At 42.0% G+C, this 13,958-nt stretch overlaps 1 protein-coding gene across 3 annotated transcripts in view; it reads left to right on the forward strand.

Annotated features, from left to right (window-relative positions):
- The window catches only part of fli1 (Fli-1 proto-oncogene, ETS transcription factor), a 34,914-nt gene that overhangs the window by 16,963 nt on the left and 3,993 nt on the right, over positions 1-13,958 (forward strand). For all 3 annotated transcript variants that reach the window (XM_069712604.1, XM_069712683.1, XM_069712763.1), the window contains 3 exons: positions 5,902-5,970; positions 12,808-12,867; positions 13,301-13,360. In XM_069712604.1, coding sequence (XP_069568705.1) covers positions 5,902-5,970; positions 12,808-12,867; positions 13,301-13,360 — 189 coding nt within the window. The remainder of the gene's footprint in view (positions 1-5,901; positions 5,971-12,807; positions 12,868-13,300; positions 13,361-13,958) is intronic.

The following is a 13,958-nucleotide window of genomic DNA, read 5'->3' on the forward strand; positions in this document are numbered from 1 at the left end:
ACGGCAGCGATGAGAGGAGGGAGTGAGGAGGGAACGTAACAAGACAGAGAACTGAGATCAAACATGCTGCAGATCTAAAGAAACGTATAGAAATTGAAGGGAGAAATATATCCTTGACAGTAGTTATTTGAGGACAAATGCACGAAGGTGTGAGCAAGAGAAGCTGTTATAGAAAGGAAGTGTGAAAATGTAAAAAAAAAAAACACAATTGGGGGCTGAACTATTTCTTAGAAGTGAGTGTGGAAACGGTTTGAGATGGTTGTGATTGAGTGCCGCTGGAGAATAGCAATAGTTCTGTTTCCCAGCTGTCGCCATTGCTTGTGTGTGTCTGGATGGATTTACAATGAGGGAGTCAAGAGAAAGAGAGAGAGAGAGAGAGGCAGTGTGTGATAAGTCTGGGCTTCTGCACTGCCGCTGCTGCTCTCTCCAGAGTGGGGGACATTCTCGAGCCCTCAATAGTTTATACAGACCATAAACATCTGGGCTCGCAGGCTGAGTAGGGAAAAAGGAGGTCTGGAGAGCTCTCTCGTTCTCTCTCGCTCTCTCTCGCTCTCTCTCTCTCTTCTTTCTCCCCTCACAACATTTTTATTGAGCTCCCCTTGCATTAGTTCTTTCTATTGGCAGATTATCACTGGTGCATAGGGGCTCAACGGCCTGGCCCCGCGCCCTTTACTGCTAGCTGTCTGCTGTTAGCCACCATTACAGAGCAGTCTGTGGCTGCTCACTTGACTTCTGGGGTTCAAACACAAAGTGCTACAGGAATTTATGTACACATCACATTAGCATAAGTGGACGTGGGTAATAAGCAGTTGGTATTCATGTAAACACTGAGATGAGCTCAGCTGTAATTGAAGCGAGATACTTGCAACCCGATAGGCAATTCTGCATAACTTGGGTTACAGAGATGTATTAACAGTAATGCCGACATTTTTTATGAAAATGTGTTCTTTCTACAATAATTGTGTATGGAAATTACATGGTTACGGGAAGATCGTGGTCATGGCAAATTAACTATAGGTAAAGGTCGGTATACTCCAACAGAAGTTCTTGTCGGGTGATTGACGGTCTCTGAGACCCTGTCTCCGAACACCTTTTCAGTCAGATGTGGGCATTCAACTTTCCGAATGGAAAATTCAAAATTCACACCCACTTCATGCGGCTATTGGTCAGATGTGTGAAGGTGAGAAAGGAAGCGGGGTTCATTGATTCGTTATAACTAGTTTTGGCACATTTTACAACGATACAGTAAAAGCCGTCCAGGGGAGTCCGCATGAATTTGTGCACCGTAATGCAATAAACACTTCATGTGGCATGTGTCGTAATGACGACACAGTCAGTTCTCATTCCCAGAATGTTAGCTACTCCTGTTTTGTCAAAGCTGTTGGCGTGATGGAGGAGGAAGAGTGATCAAGTCCAAATTAGGAGGTGGTCAGGGCTGGTTGGATGGAACAAAGACAGAACTTTCCCACCGGAGACTGGCGTTCGAGGGTGCGAGAAAGTAAACGTTAGCATGGATTGTTTTAAGCAACACAAATAAGTTAAATACATCATATATTTAACTTACCCCAAAACAGTAACTTACACTGGGTACGTATGTTATTTGCATAAAAATGACTTATTTTAAGCCTAAACGTAGCTACGTGATTTTTGGTGCCGAGACCTAAGGCGTCTCTGACACAGCAGCAGGCTGTGACAAAACAGCAGTATTTAAGGCCCTGGAAGGAGAACAGGTTGGACGACGCGTCATCACAACACTTTCTTTTGAAGCATACCTCAATCTTTAAGGGCAAGGTTAAGGCGGTCTTAGTTTTGGTCTTTGGAAGCCCCTTGAAAACAATGTTAACTGTTCGTAGGAAAAGGCATGCAATATCAGCCTCAAGTGCACACACTTTGCCAATCCATCCATCCACCAGATCCTCCAGATCAAAGAATTTGTTGAGCTGTAACAACATCTCTCAGTTTAGGCATTTAAACAAACAGCCTGTTTTACCATTTCTCTGCATGATGAAGGCAGCCTTGTGCAACACAGGATTTGGAAGGAAGTAGGGTGTCCAAAACTACTTCCCTTTGAGTTTAGTCTGAAAACTCTGTTAGCCCTAACATTTATTCAGCCATTCTGAAGGGCAGACCAATCAGAGACTAGCGATACATACAACCAGGGTTGTATGCAATGAAGTTGAAGTCAAGTTTTTTTTCTAAACATAGTCACAGCGGCGTTAGAGTTTTGGCGCAATGCTGATTGGTCAGTTCCAAAATTATGGCCATTAGGATGCAACGACTGGAAAGAATTCTCTATTGAGGCTGGCGCATATATTCAGGCAGTGAATTTGGGTCTGGAACCACCAGGCTCGTGTCCTTTATGTGGGAAGGTAAAAAGTAAAGTAACGGTCACAATGTGGGACATATGTGTAGGACATTTGGATTTCATATGCAAGTTTGTGCCCAGTCACAAAACACAGATCTTTTTTTACCTTACCATTGGGCAGTAAAACAGCACTCAGTGATGCGTATATATATATATATATGAAAACAATGTGTAATGTATTACAGTAGTAAAAAAAGAAATTCAGTCGTGTCCTCCTCTTACTAACCTTTAGTTGCCCCGTGTCTTACCAGTTTCAAATTGGTTTTGTCTTCCTTCAGTTGGCAGACTCGTTGGATGTGAGTTAGCTGGACGAAGGTGTGGGGAGGAAGTTCGCTCTGGGTTTTCACAGTCGCTACCTGTGAACGAAGAGCAAAGCTTGAGCTGCAGTGAAGAGAACAGTAGAGTTGAGTTTGTCGTGCTGTTGCTGAAAAGCTAGAAAATCTGTGGAAAAAGTGGATTTAAGTCCTGGTTTTATCAGGGGCGCTTCTGGAATTTATCAAGTAATATGTTTACTTTTTTCAGTATGAAGTGACTTGCCCAACACGGCTGACAAACAATGCCTTTTTGACAGCTTGGTCATCAGCTGAGAAAACACTCACATGGATAACTTTAGTTGCCTGGCTCTGCTCGCCTATTGTTGACAGCTTCAGTCTTCACAGTGATTATAGTGTGGAAACCCTGTTTGCGTGAATATTCCCTCAGTTGCTCTGAAGGGCGGCCGAATCAGCAGCCAGTGGAGGCGGCTAAGTGAGAATGTTGAGGTCAAGCGCTTGTTTCGAAATATAGTGCCGATGGTCGAGCTAGATGAAGAGATATGACCTGTTGTACCAAATATCTTAGCAAATATCGAGGAAATGAAGCTGGAGCCAATGTCTAAAATGGTGCATCGGTCATTTACCGACCATGATGCTGCACTTTGCTCACAATGTGGGAGGTTCTCTGTTGTTTACAGCTTGGTAAGTTTTGGTGCACAACATACATGGTATGGTGGTCAATGTCGATTGGTTGAAGGCTCCTCCAACAGATTCTAAATCTACCCGAGCTCTACGCCCATTAGGAAGCAAGGCCTGGAAACAATCCTCAATGAAGCGTGACCAGACTCGTATATTCACATCGTGACCCTGGGACTGGAAAAAACAGGCTATAATTTCGTACGCAATGACAAATGTTTTGTTTTGAGAACTTTCAGAAACTTTGTGTACAATGCAAGGCTGGCAGCGGGACTTCTAATGCAGCCTTATCCTGTAGCGCTGAAAGGATGACTGGAGTCCATTTGCCCCACTTTAGGTGGCTAGATGCCCAAAACTGGGTGACTTGGACCCTCAGTTTGTTGACAAAGCTCAAACCACATGTTTGAGGCAATGGTATCACATAGCTCTGCAGAATAAACAGCAGAGCCCACTAGAATTCTATCACAATGCTGAACAAAATATCCATCAATATTACGGGCACGTCAAACTGGAGGACGGGGCTTTTGAAAGAGCCACCAGTCATAGGAAGGAGAGAAAAGAAAATTGTTTGTGGATGTTATGTAATCGAACAGACTCTGAGCAGATGTGACTGGAGATGGAAAGAGAGAATGAGGGTCTTAAAGGCTGAACACTGGCCAGTCCTCCCACTGTGCTGTCAGATTACCGGGACATGTTTGTTTTCCGAGAGAGGAAGAGGCCGTCCAAATAAATAGGCAGCGCAGCCAAGGCTCCCTCCACCAAACTGTCAGCTGTGGTGTCTCTCTCCCTCCCTCTCTTTCCTTCCCTCCCTCACCCCTACGCTCTCACTCACTCTCACTCTCTCCCTGTACAGCAGCCCTGAATTTCTCTGTGGGATGGTTTGAGGTTTTCTCAGCAATGCTGCCTGTTTGCCTGTCTGGGTCAGCCCACATATGTGGCACACAGTAGGAAAAGGGTTAACAGCCCCTTCCTCCTTCCCTCAGTCCCCGTCTGTTCATCTTTCCCTCACACTTTCTACCCTCATTGCAAAGACTTGGTGGCTCGCTTGCCCCCGTGCGCTTACACTCTGCGTGTGGAATTATTTTTGTATGGGGGGCTGCGTTTGATTGCTGTGCAGGGACCCTTCCTCATACAATGGCTCCCCTGTTCTGAGGCCCCCAGCTTTCTAAACTAGACCCAGAGCCTTGGGGGTGCCATGGAGTAGGTTGATCCAGGAGGGGTGGGGTGTTGGGGAGGTTAGAGTACATTTGTGTAGCACCCCACACTCCTCCCGCCAGCAACCCCCTAAAAAAACAGACCCCTAGTTTGCCACCATGGGCCCCAACCCCGGAAAAAAAAAAAAAAAAAAAAAAAAAAAAAAAAAAAAAAAAAAAAAAAAAAAAAAAAAAAAAAAAAAAAAAAAAAAAAAAAAAAAAAAAAAAAAAAAAAAAAAAAAAAAAAAAAAAAAAAAAAAAAAAAAAAAAAAAAAAAAAAAAAAAAAAAAAAAAAAAAAAAAAAAAAAAAAAAAAAAAAAAAAAAAAAAAAAAAAAAAAAAAAAAAAAAAAAAAAAAAAAAAAAAAAAAAAAAAAAAAAAAAAAAAAAAAAAAAAAAAAAAAAAAAAAAAAAAAAAAAAAAAAAAAAAAAAAAAAAAAAAAAAAAAAAAAGCAGCAGCACAGCTAGTTAGGTAAGGATCCTGCATCAAGTCTCAAGAAAACATCACTAACTTGCCGGGTTTTTCTTTCCATTTGTGTTTGAGGTTGTCTTTCAGGTTGCTCCATTCAAAAAAGATATCCTCCCTACACTCAGCAGCCGTCTCAGTGCTAAATCTTCTCTTCACTCTCCATGTAACTGCTCTTGTGTTTTCTCTGTGCATTTTTGGGTCTGTTTTTCCACTCGCTGATTTATGCCTGGGGGCAGCTAAAATTAAGAGAGCATTTTGGTGCCGCCCAGGGTGCCTGTGTAAGTGGAGGAATGCAGTGCCGAGTTCTGCTCCATAAGGTGAAATGAATAGGCAGCCATATGAGGACTCTCGCCTCCCTGTCTTTTCGCCTTATTTCAGGAGTAGCACTTGCAGTTGTAATACTGACAGGCTACGTTTTCCCTCCATTTATAGGACTGACAGGGTGTTAGATTTAATCTATTTAGAACTATATGTCATGAATTATTTTCCATTTGAGATTATTTTTTGAAAGACAAGAAATGAGAAGGGCTATACAGTATTGTGCTGTTTGGCAGTAATGAGCTGAACCTTCTACTGCCACCTGCTGGCCATTGTTAAACCCCTTAAGCGTTTTGTCACAGTGTGGGGGACGCTGGGGTTTCTATGCAATTTCCTGAACAGCAAATGTATTATGATCAACAAACAAATTCCACATAAACACGTCGATAATCTGCAAGATCAAGTATTATGAACCAAACACTAAAAGCCATGCTGAACTGTCTCTGAAAAAATTGTATGTATACTAATTATCACTTGGTGCTTTTATGTAAACAAATGTTGATTTGTGTTTTTTTTATGTACTTGTTTTTGGGTGTCTTTCCTTCCCACCTTAATTCATTAAAGAACATGAGGATCTAACTGTGCTCTGTTTTTTTGTGTCTTTGCAGGTAGCTCATCATTATCCTACAATGCACCATCTCACACAGACCCGTCCCCACGCCTGGCTATCAAAGAGGGTAGGAACACCTATCATTTATCCTACCATCTGTCTGTTTGGGTGTATATTTGATGTCAATGCTGTATACTGAGGTGAGAATGCTACTACTAAAGACAAAGGGAAGGCAAAAAAAAAATAAATAAACTCAATATGTGCAAGCTTCAGACATGAAAATAAAAACAAATACACACATAGTGCACACACACTTGAAAATACAGACCGCTCATAAGCATATGCAGTTGCCGATTGCCACTAACAAAGCTCTGGGCAGGTGCACCTTTTGTGTTGTTAAAATGGTAGCTGCCAGAGCAGACCGCAGTATTGAGGAGTGCTACCTGAATGCTGGGACAACACACAGCACCTCTGAGGGCCAGTAACAAAAGCAGAGTGCTGATGAGTTCTTTCCATAGCAGCAGGGGCATGAACAGAGTGCAAATGTGATTACAGGAAAGACAGTATGTGAATGAGGCTATTTATGGGAAAGACAGGCATCACAGACAGGTGCTGAAGCAACAATTTGGATGGTAAACATGGAAGAAGAGGCTGATTGGCTGCTTCATCTGGTGTGCAGAGAAAAGGAGCGTGTGTGTTTGTGAGTCTCTACTGAGTGAATTAATGGCAGAGGGGATGACAGAAGGTTAAAGTGAGACTAACCATAAAACATGTGATGGAGAGGCTGGCTTTGATGTTGCTTGTAATTTTGGACTCTTACACATTTTGTATATATACAAATATAAATTTCATCTCATGTAGTTGAGCTGTTTCCATGAGATTGCTATATCAGTTTATAAAATACTATTCAATCAAACATTCAATCATGAAAGCTGAATATAGGCTGGCAAAATATTCATCTTAACACACAATTCCATGTGACATTCATTCCATTTTTAAAAAAAACCAAGAACAAAAATTGGTCACTTATTTTGATCTAAATTCCTTTTTTTGTTATTTGTCTGTTCATTTGTATTATTCTGTAAGTATTTGTTATGTGTTATTTTACTTGATATGAACTTTCTCATAAAGCTAGATTACCTGAAATAAATAGAAACAAAAGACATTAGCTCAGCTTACTGGGAGATTTATTGTGTTTGTAGAGATTTTAGGGGCGAATATATGACTAAAGAAACTATTAAGATGAGCTTTTGCTTCGTGTTACCGGGTGAGCTGCTTGGTGATTGTGTTTTATGAAAGTTACAAGCTACAATTAATTTATTCAATCAGCATTTACATTAAGATATCTGTCATGAAGTAGGAAAGCAGCCGTCAAATGAGAACTGTGTTGGTCATGTTGCACTATTCTGTAAAAAAAAGTTTTCTTATTGCTGCATATTGGATGATATATGCTGCTACTACTGATACATCTTTGTTTGGCTGATAACGGGCGATACAATCAGCCAACTGATAAATTGGTTGAGCTTGAATTGAAATTCTTATGAAAGCTACACTGAGTTTCTAGGAACAATACCCACTGCAGCTCAGGATGACTGTCCCTTTCCTCTGGATACCTTTTCACTCTACAAACATTATTTTGTGCTGACACAACTTGAATAGGCTGCGTATCTGTAAAAGAAAAAGAAAAAAAAGCGCCACATCCTTTACATCGGCTATACAGTGTCACCACCAGAGACGGGACAAAGGACTGCAATAACAGTGATAGCCTCGCTCACAGGATGAGGGGCCCTATCAAGACAGCGGCAGAGGAAATACTAGATCTGATAAGTGTCAGAGAATGCCCTCTGCCTCTCTCTATCTGCCCCAGTGGTAAGAGTTACCAGGGCCATGTACTTGTTCTCGCCTAACCTCAAACTAATAGACCAATGGGCAGGCCAGATAAGATTCTGCTCGGTCACCCCCGACCCCCGGTCTTCCTGGTTCTCAGTGCCAGGTGTTTGGACTGGCAGGAAAAGAGGGTCACTCCCTTCAACAGCATTTCCCTTTCGCAAGAGGTGATTTTCTATTATGGGCTCCTGAAACACCAACTCTGCCTCGAGTTGTGTCCTCTGTACAGTCTAAAGCTGAGAAAAGGCTTTTATCTCCAACATAATAACTTGCCATGTTATCAGATGTATGCTCACCCAATGAAAACTAGTTACTTTAATGCAATGCAATTTAACAGTCACATTAAATATAACCAAAATGTTACTTCCATGCAGTTTGAAGTGAAAAGTGAAGAAGAAAAAACTTCAATACTGGAGTTGTGAGTTTGTGACTCAACAGTAAAAGGTGTCTTGCTTCAGGAGAAGCCTTTATCAGCCTTCACTCAGATCAGCACTGCCAGATGTTCAAGTTCATATATTGCCTTCTGAGAACAGTCAAATACCATCCAGGCTCTTTGGGGTAGAGTAAGCACGAGCATACAGCAGGAGACAACCCTTAATCTGCTCCAGACTCTGTGGTGTAAAATGCAATGTTATGAATAAAAGAGAGCATATAAAACACGGAATGCAGCAGCTATGAAAGGGTATGTGTGTGTGTGTGTGTGTGTGTGTGTGTGTGTGTGTGTGTGTGTGTGTGTGTGTGTGTGTTCCTGCACATCTTGGGGAAGCATGTATTACAGAATGCTTCTCCATTTGGAGGGTGTACTGTGTTATTCAGGAGAATAAAAGTTTAGGGCAGTTCTTGTGTTGGGCAGTGTATGTATATCATATTGTGTGTGGGTGTTGCATTTAAACATCCTAGTTCTGGTTGAAGGCTTCTTTTTCTGTTCCTTTTTCTCATTTTTGGTTTATGTCCCGTTTCTACTGCTGCCATGAAATTTTGAAGCTTTATAGTTTTCTGCAAGGATGCTCAGATTCTCACCCTGCTTCTCACTGAATGAGGAAATAATGTATTTATTTTACTGCCAAGTCAAAGACCTTTATATATGTACAAACTGTCAAACATTTATGATTTTTCACTTTCAAAAGACAGTCAAAGAAAGATGAAATTCTTTCTTAAGAAGGTGAGCTAACAAAGGTGCTAAGGTGTTGTCTCCAGTTTTTTCCCCGATGGCTGTTTGTCCTGTCTCCTCCTGTGTCTAACTCCTGTACTCTGCCATCATTCTCCTCCCCTTATGGCTCCTTCCTCACACAGATGGCTTTTAAAGCACCTGTATTATGGGTATTAAAAAAAGTTTACCCTGTCTGGGTCTCTCCCCTTGGCTCAGGCTCTGGGTTAAAAACAGTCCACGGGCTGGACTCTCTCCTTCACCTCTCTTTCTCAGTCTGTCTCACCCTCTCTCTGCTCGGTTGCTCAGTTTCTCTCTCCCACTCTAGTCTCCTCTACTTCTTTTCTTCTTCACTCTTCTTCGGCTTCTTCTTCGTCTCTCGCTCTCTCCCTCTCTGTCTAGCACGTCGGGCCTTGTTTTGACTAACTGGTCCTGCAGTTGAAGTCTCCCAGGAGCGTGCACCACACCCCAGACCAGAGTGGAAACTGGCTCAAGTCTCAGTCAGAGCTAGGCCTGGAAAAATGAAGGCTGGAGGAGGGGAGGGGAGGGGGGGGGTTGAGGGGGTGGAGGGTGGTGGCGGCTCTGTGTGCACAAATTCGGGTCTGTGTTTGCGTGGTTGGCTTCCACGGCCGTACCCCCCACTCCCGACCACTTGGGCATTGTACATTGTAGTTGCTGCTTCTTCCTTCTTCTGCACTTTCACTTCCACTTCCCTACCTTTCACTCAATCAAAAATGAAGGGACTGTTTTGGGCGAAGAGTTTGAATCATGCACGTGTCTTGAGAATTTTGGGCTTTCTTATGTCCTCATTTTTGTTTGCATGTGGCTAAAGGGAAAATCGCTTTTTAATACCACCGACCACTGAGGGCGTCTTAAATGAGCCCATATAATAGGGTATCTCCTCCTGCCCATACCAGACAGTAGCTGGGTTTGCTGACATTGTTTTCTTTTCAAATTCCAAAGTTGTGTTTTGTCTGACTCTGACTTTTTTTTTTTTTTCATTATTTTTCTCTCTTTACTTTTTCTTTCTCCTTCTTCATGCACTTACTCACTCTGTCTACATATCTGTCTCCTTCTCAGTCTCTCTATCTCCCCCTCATTCGTCTCTGCTTCTCCCCCCCCACCATGTCCCTAACCCTTAGATGGAGGTAGCCCTGTTGTGTTTTTTTCAGGGTGGTGGAGAGTGGATGGTTGGGGGTGGGAGGGGGGGGGGACTGGCGGTGAGTAGAGGGGAAAAAAGGGCCAGTAAAACAAAGAGAGGTTGTCTGCAGGCGAAGCAGGCAGGAAACGCAAGTCTCCCAGGACTCTCCCCCAGTCACTGCTCCTTGGCTATCCTGCCGGCCCACACCAGATTGAACCTGACAGCCCCGCTGAGCCACGGCAGCCCGCTTGTTATTTGTCCCTCCTCTGCCTCTTTTTCTTTCTCTCGATTACGCGTCTCTTTTCTTTTATACGTTTGATCATATTCTAATTTATTCTTTTTTAGTTGGGAGTCCGCATCCTTCATTTTACTTTTTTCATGCTGTCACTGATACAGCCTGCCACTTTTTCTTCATTCACTCAATTCCTCTACTGATTCAGGGACCAGGAAAAAAAAACCCTCTCTCTTGCCTGCAGATAGGAATGACTCTTTTGCTGAGGCGTTAAAAGTTGAAAAGTTAGAAATTAGTAAAGAGACTGAGATTTCCCTGAGCAGCAGGACATTTTTCCAATGGAGAATATTCTGCGAGTAGAGAAAGATTAAAACAAAACATCTTCTGAGAGTAGCACAAGACGCATGAATTCAAAGTGATTTATTTTTGCATTTTCAATGGTGGATTATGAAATGAGTTAAAAAAAAAAATACTTTGTTTTTATGGTTGCAGTGAGGTTGGAGTATCCATTTCAATTATGTCAAAAGGAGATATAATCATTAATGTGAAATATTTTGTTATTTCCTCTTTATTTGAATTAAAACTAAACTGTGAAGCTCTCCTGATCCACAGGAGGGCAGTGTTGTACAGTGTTTGGAAATGTTGGGCATGGAGTGGAAACTGATTTGGATCTGGTGTGGGCGTATGAGGTCATAAAGGTTAAGCTGGCACCCAAAGAAGTGAATATGATCACTTTCATGTATTTCAGGCTCATTAAAAGTACTTGGCAGACTTATATTAAGTAACTGTTTAAGCGTGCCTTGTCCACAAAAGGCTTTAATTTCACACAAATGAATATAAATCAATGAAGTCAAGAATAATACAGGGAAATATGTATGTGAATTCAATAGTTTTTTGTTAGTGGTTGATATCTTATCAGCATCTGAATCAATGCACTAGACTAAACACATAAATATTCCTGTCTGACAACCAAACACCTGCACACCAATCCACACAGAGAGTGCATTTGTAGTCTGACATCAGCCCACTCACTCACCTACAAAATGTTAAATCATGTTATTCTAATTATCTATTCAGGCTCATAATTAATCTTGCAGATCATACAATATATATGTTTAAGAAAAGGAGCTGATGCTCTATATTAGCCAGTTACCTGGGATCATCCTAACGGTCAATAGCGCCTAACTGGCTGATGAGTGCATCACTTCTGCATTTGTGTTCTGATCCACAAAGTGTTACTAAAAGTAGCTCTTGAGTCTAAAAGAAGTTAGAGGTCATTCAGAGGACTACTAAATAATGGATTTCCTGGTAAAACCGGTGCCGCATGTAGAACTACCCTATTAAAGTATGATATATCAGGTTGTGTGTATTAAACAATGCCACCCATACCAATAGGGTCAACTCTACCCCTTTTTGTGAGCACAGGAATTGTCTTGTGAATAGATCTTAATGCAAATTCTAGGCCAGGAGCTTTTATTGACCTTTAGGAGAGGTCCTAGTGGTAAGGTAACATCCACTGTGAGTACATAGGTCACGATTTTGAACCTTTCAACTTGGTCACTTAGCCTGTTTCTCAAAAATTCAGCCTGCCTTGATGGGAAATGGATTTGCCTGCTGCCCTTCTAACAGCTTGTTGAACCGATCGACGACCTCTTTGTCGTCACCATTACACTGTCTATCTGCTGCTCTCTGGGAGCAACACTGCTGACAAAAAGATTTGCAGCTCATGATAACACTGAATAGCGTGTTGGGCACAACAGAGAGTAAAGCGTATCTTGCCACAGTACGCATTATATTTCCCTGCTGTCTGACAACTGTTTAAGCTGTTTTAGCTCTTAATAATACAACCCATCAAGGGCGCTGGCCAGGTGCACTTTGAGTATACCTGGGCGTTTTTTTTTTTTTTAGACATTGCCAGGGGAACGATACAGCTTCTGTTTTATCTGCTTTTGTCAGTGATTGATTGCTACTGGAAGCTGTCCAGATTCACACTCGGTCAGGTTTGAACAGCAGACACACACACAGCAGGTAGAACTCATCCAAACTGGGCCAGTTTGGCTGTTTGTCAAGGTTTCATGAAAGCCGCTCGTGTGGGGAGATGGGATGAGGCTGGATATTATGTGCATGTATTGTCTTTATGTGTGTGAGTGAGTCCCTGTTGTACGTTAATTTGCATCAGCCCTTTTATTTGTGGTCAGGGTGTTGCAAGCTGCTCAACCAACTGTACTCTCTGTCAAAGATTGTGCCATCGACACTTTACCCATCACAACGAGCCAAACAAAACCACATCACCATGTCCAGATTTCCTGTGAAGAATATCTTTACCCATGTTTTGATTGATTTATTTGGCACTGGGCTTCTGTAACTGTTGCATTCTGGCGATTGGCTTGCCCTGAATGAGACGAAACCCCTACCGTATGGACTAAATATGCAGCACTCTCACAACTCAAGATTCCTTGAGCACTTAAGTGCATCCACTGGCATTTTACAAGTTGTACATATTTCTCTGTGAACTATTCTTTTTAAATACACTCAAACTTTCCTCTCTCTTCGTCAGACCCCTCATATGATGTTGTACGGCGGACAGGATGGTCCAACAACATGCACAGTGGCAAAGGTGAGGACGCAAAAATACACAGAGAGCTTTTACATTTTTTGACTGGACAGTGCTGGTAACCTCTTGAGAGGGTGGGGTGTGATTTTACATCTCACCTGACGGGGGTGGGGGGGGGGGGGGTACCTCATTACTTGGTACGCCGAAAAAGTTAAAACCACCAAATCATTTCAAAAATACTGCTCGACCAAAGTCTGCTGCACAATCTAGGCTGTTCCAACATCAACAGAGTCTAGATGAGTGGGACAGACTCCTAAAGATTACACAGGCTGAAGAAGTCAGTCCAGCCACCAGCCACTGCCTTGTTTACTTTGGACCTCTGCTGGCATGCCTTCAAGATGTGTAGCTTTGTTTATCTGTCGCCACCCCACTGATGTTTTCTCTGAACCTCTTTATGTCTCTCTCACTTGTCCTCTCTCTCTCTCTCTCTCTGCAGGCTCACCAGTGGTTACTCAAAATGTGACCAAGTCCGCCGAGCAGCCCAGAGCTCAGCCAGGTAAAGGCTTACGTATCTTTTCTCGGTCTATGTAATCACAGCACAGACTCAAAGCTAATTCATTATTGCGGATATTAGCTTCCTTTTGGTTGTCTTGACAGAGGTTTCTTTTTCTTCTTTCTGTTGATAGTTGATGCAGTCGAGCTTAATTACTCTTTGTTCATAATAGGATTGTAATCTCGATTGAAACATCCAGGAATTTCAGCTCTTTGTATTTGGTTGCCAGATCGATTCTAGTGAAGCTTCTTTTAGAACAATTGAATAATGCAGCTTAACCCCAAGCAGAGTGTTTACTCCTCTTTTTTTTCTTTGCCTCTCAACCACACATTTATTAACACGTGTAATTGGTTTTCTGGTCACTTCATTATTTAGAGGGTGTGCAGAATACAATAATCCAAACAACCTAGTGAAAAACTTAACAACATAAAACGATTCATTTTGACAGCATTTAGCATATTTAGTTTTATTTACTTCATATGACGTGAGATTGTGCTAAAAGGTTCTAAGAAGAACTTGATTTGCATTGAATTAAGTCATGAACTGTTCTGCTCAGGGACATGTGCTGTCAGTCTTCAATAGTAATTACCACAGGCAACAT

The sequence above is a fragment of the Brachyistius frenatus genome, unplaced genomic scaffold (assembly GCF_029030835.1).
Source record: "Brachyistius frenatus isolate BFR_SWC_R1_liver_20210118 unplaced genomic scaffold, ASM2903083v1 Contig_1, whole genome shotgun sequence".
NCBI classification, from domain to species: domain Eukaryota; kingdom Metazoa; phylum Chordata; class Actinopteri; family Embiotocidae; genus Brachyistius; species Brachyistius frenatus.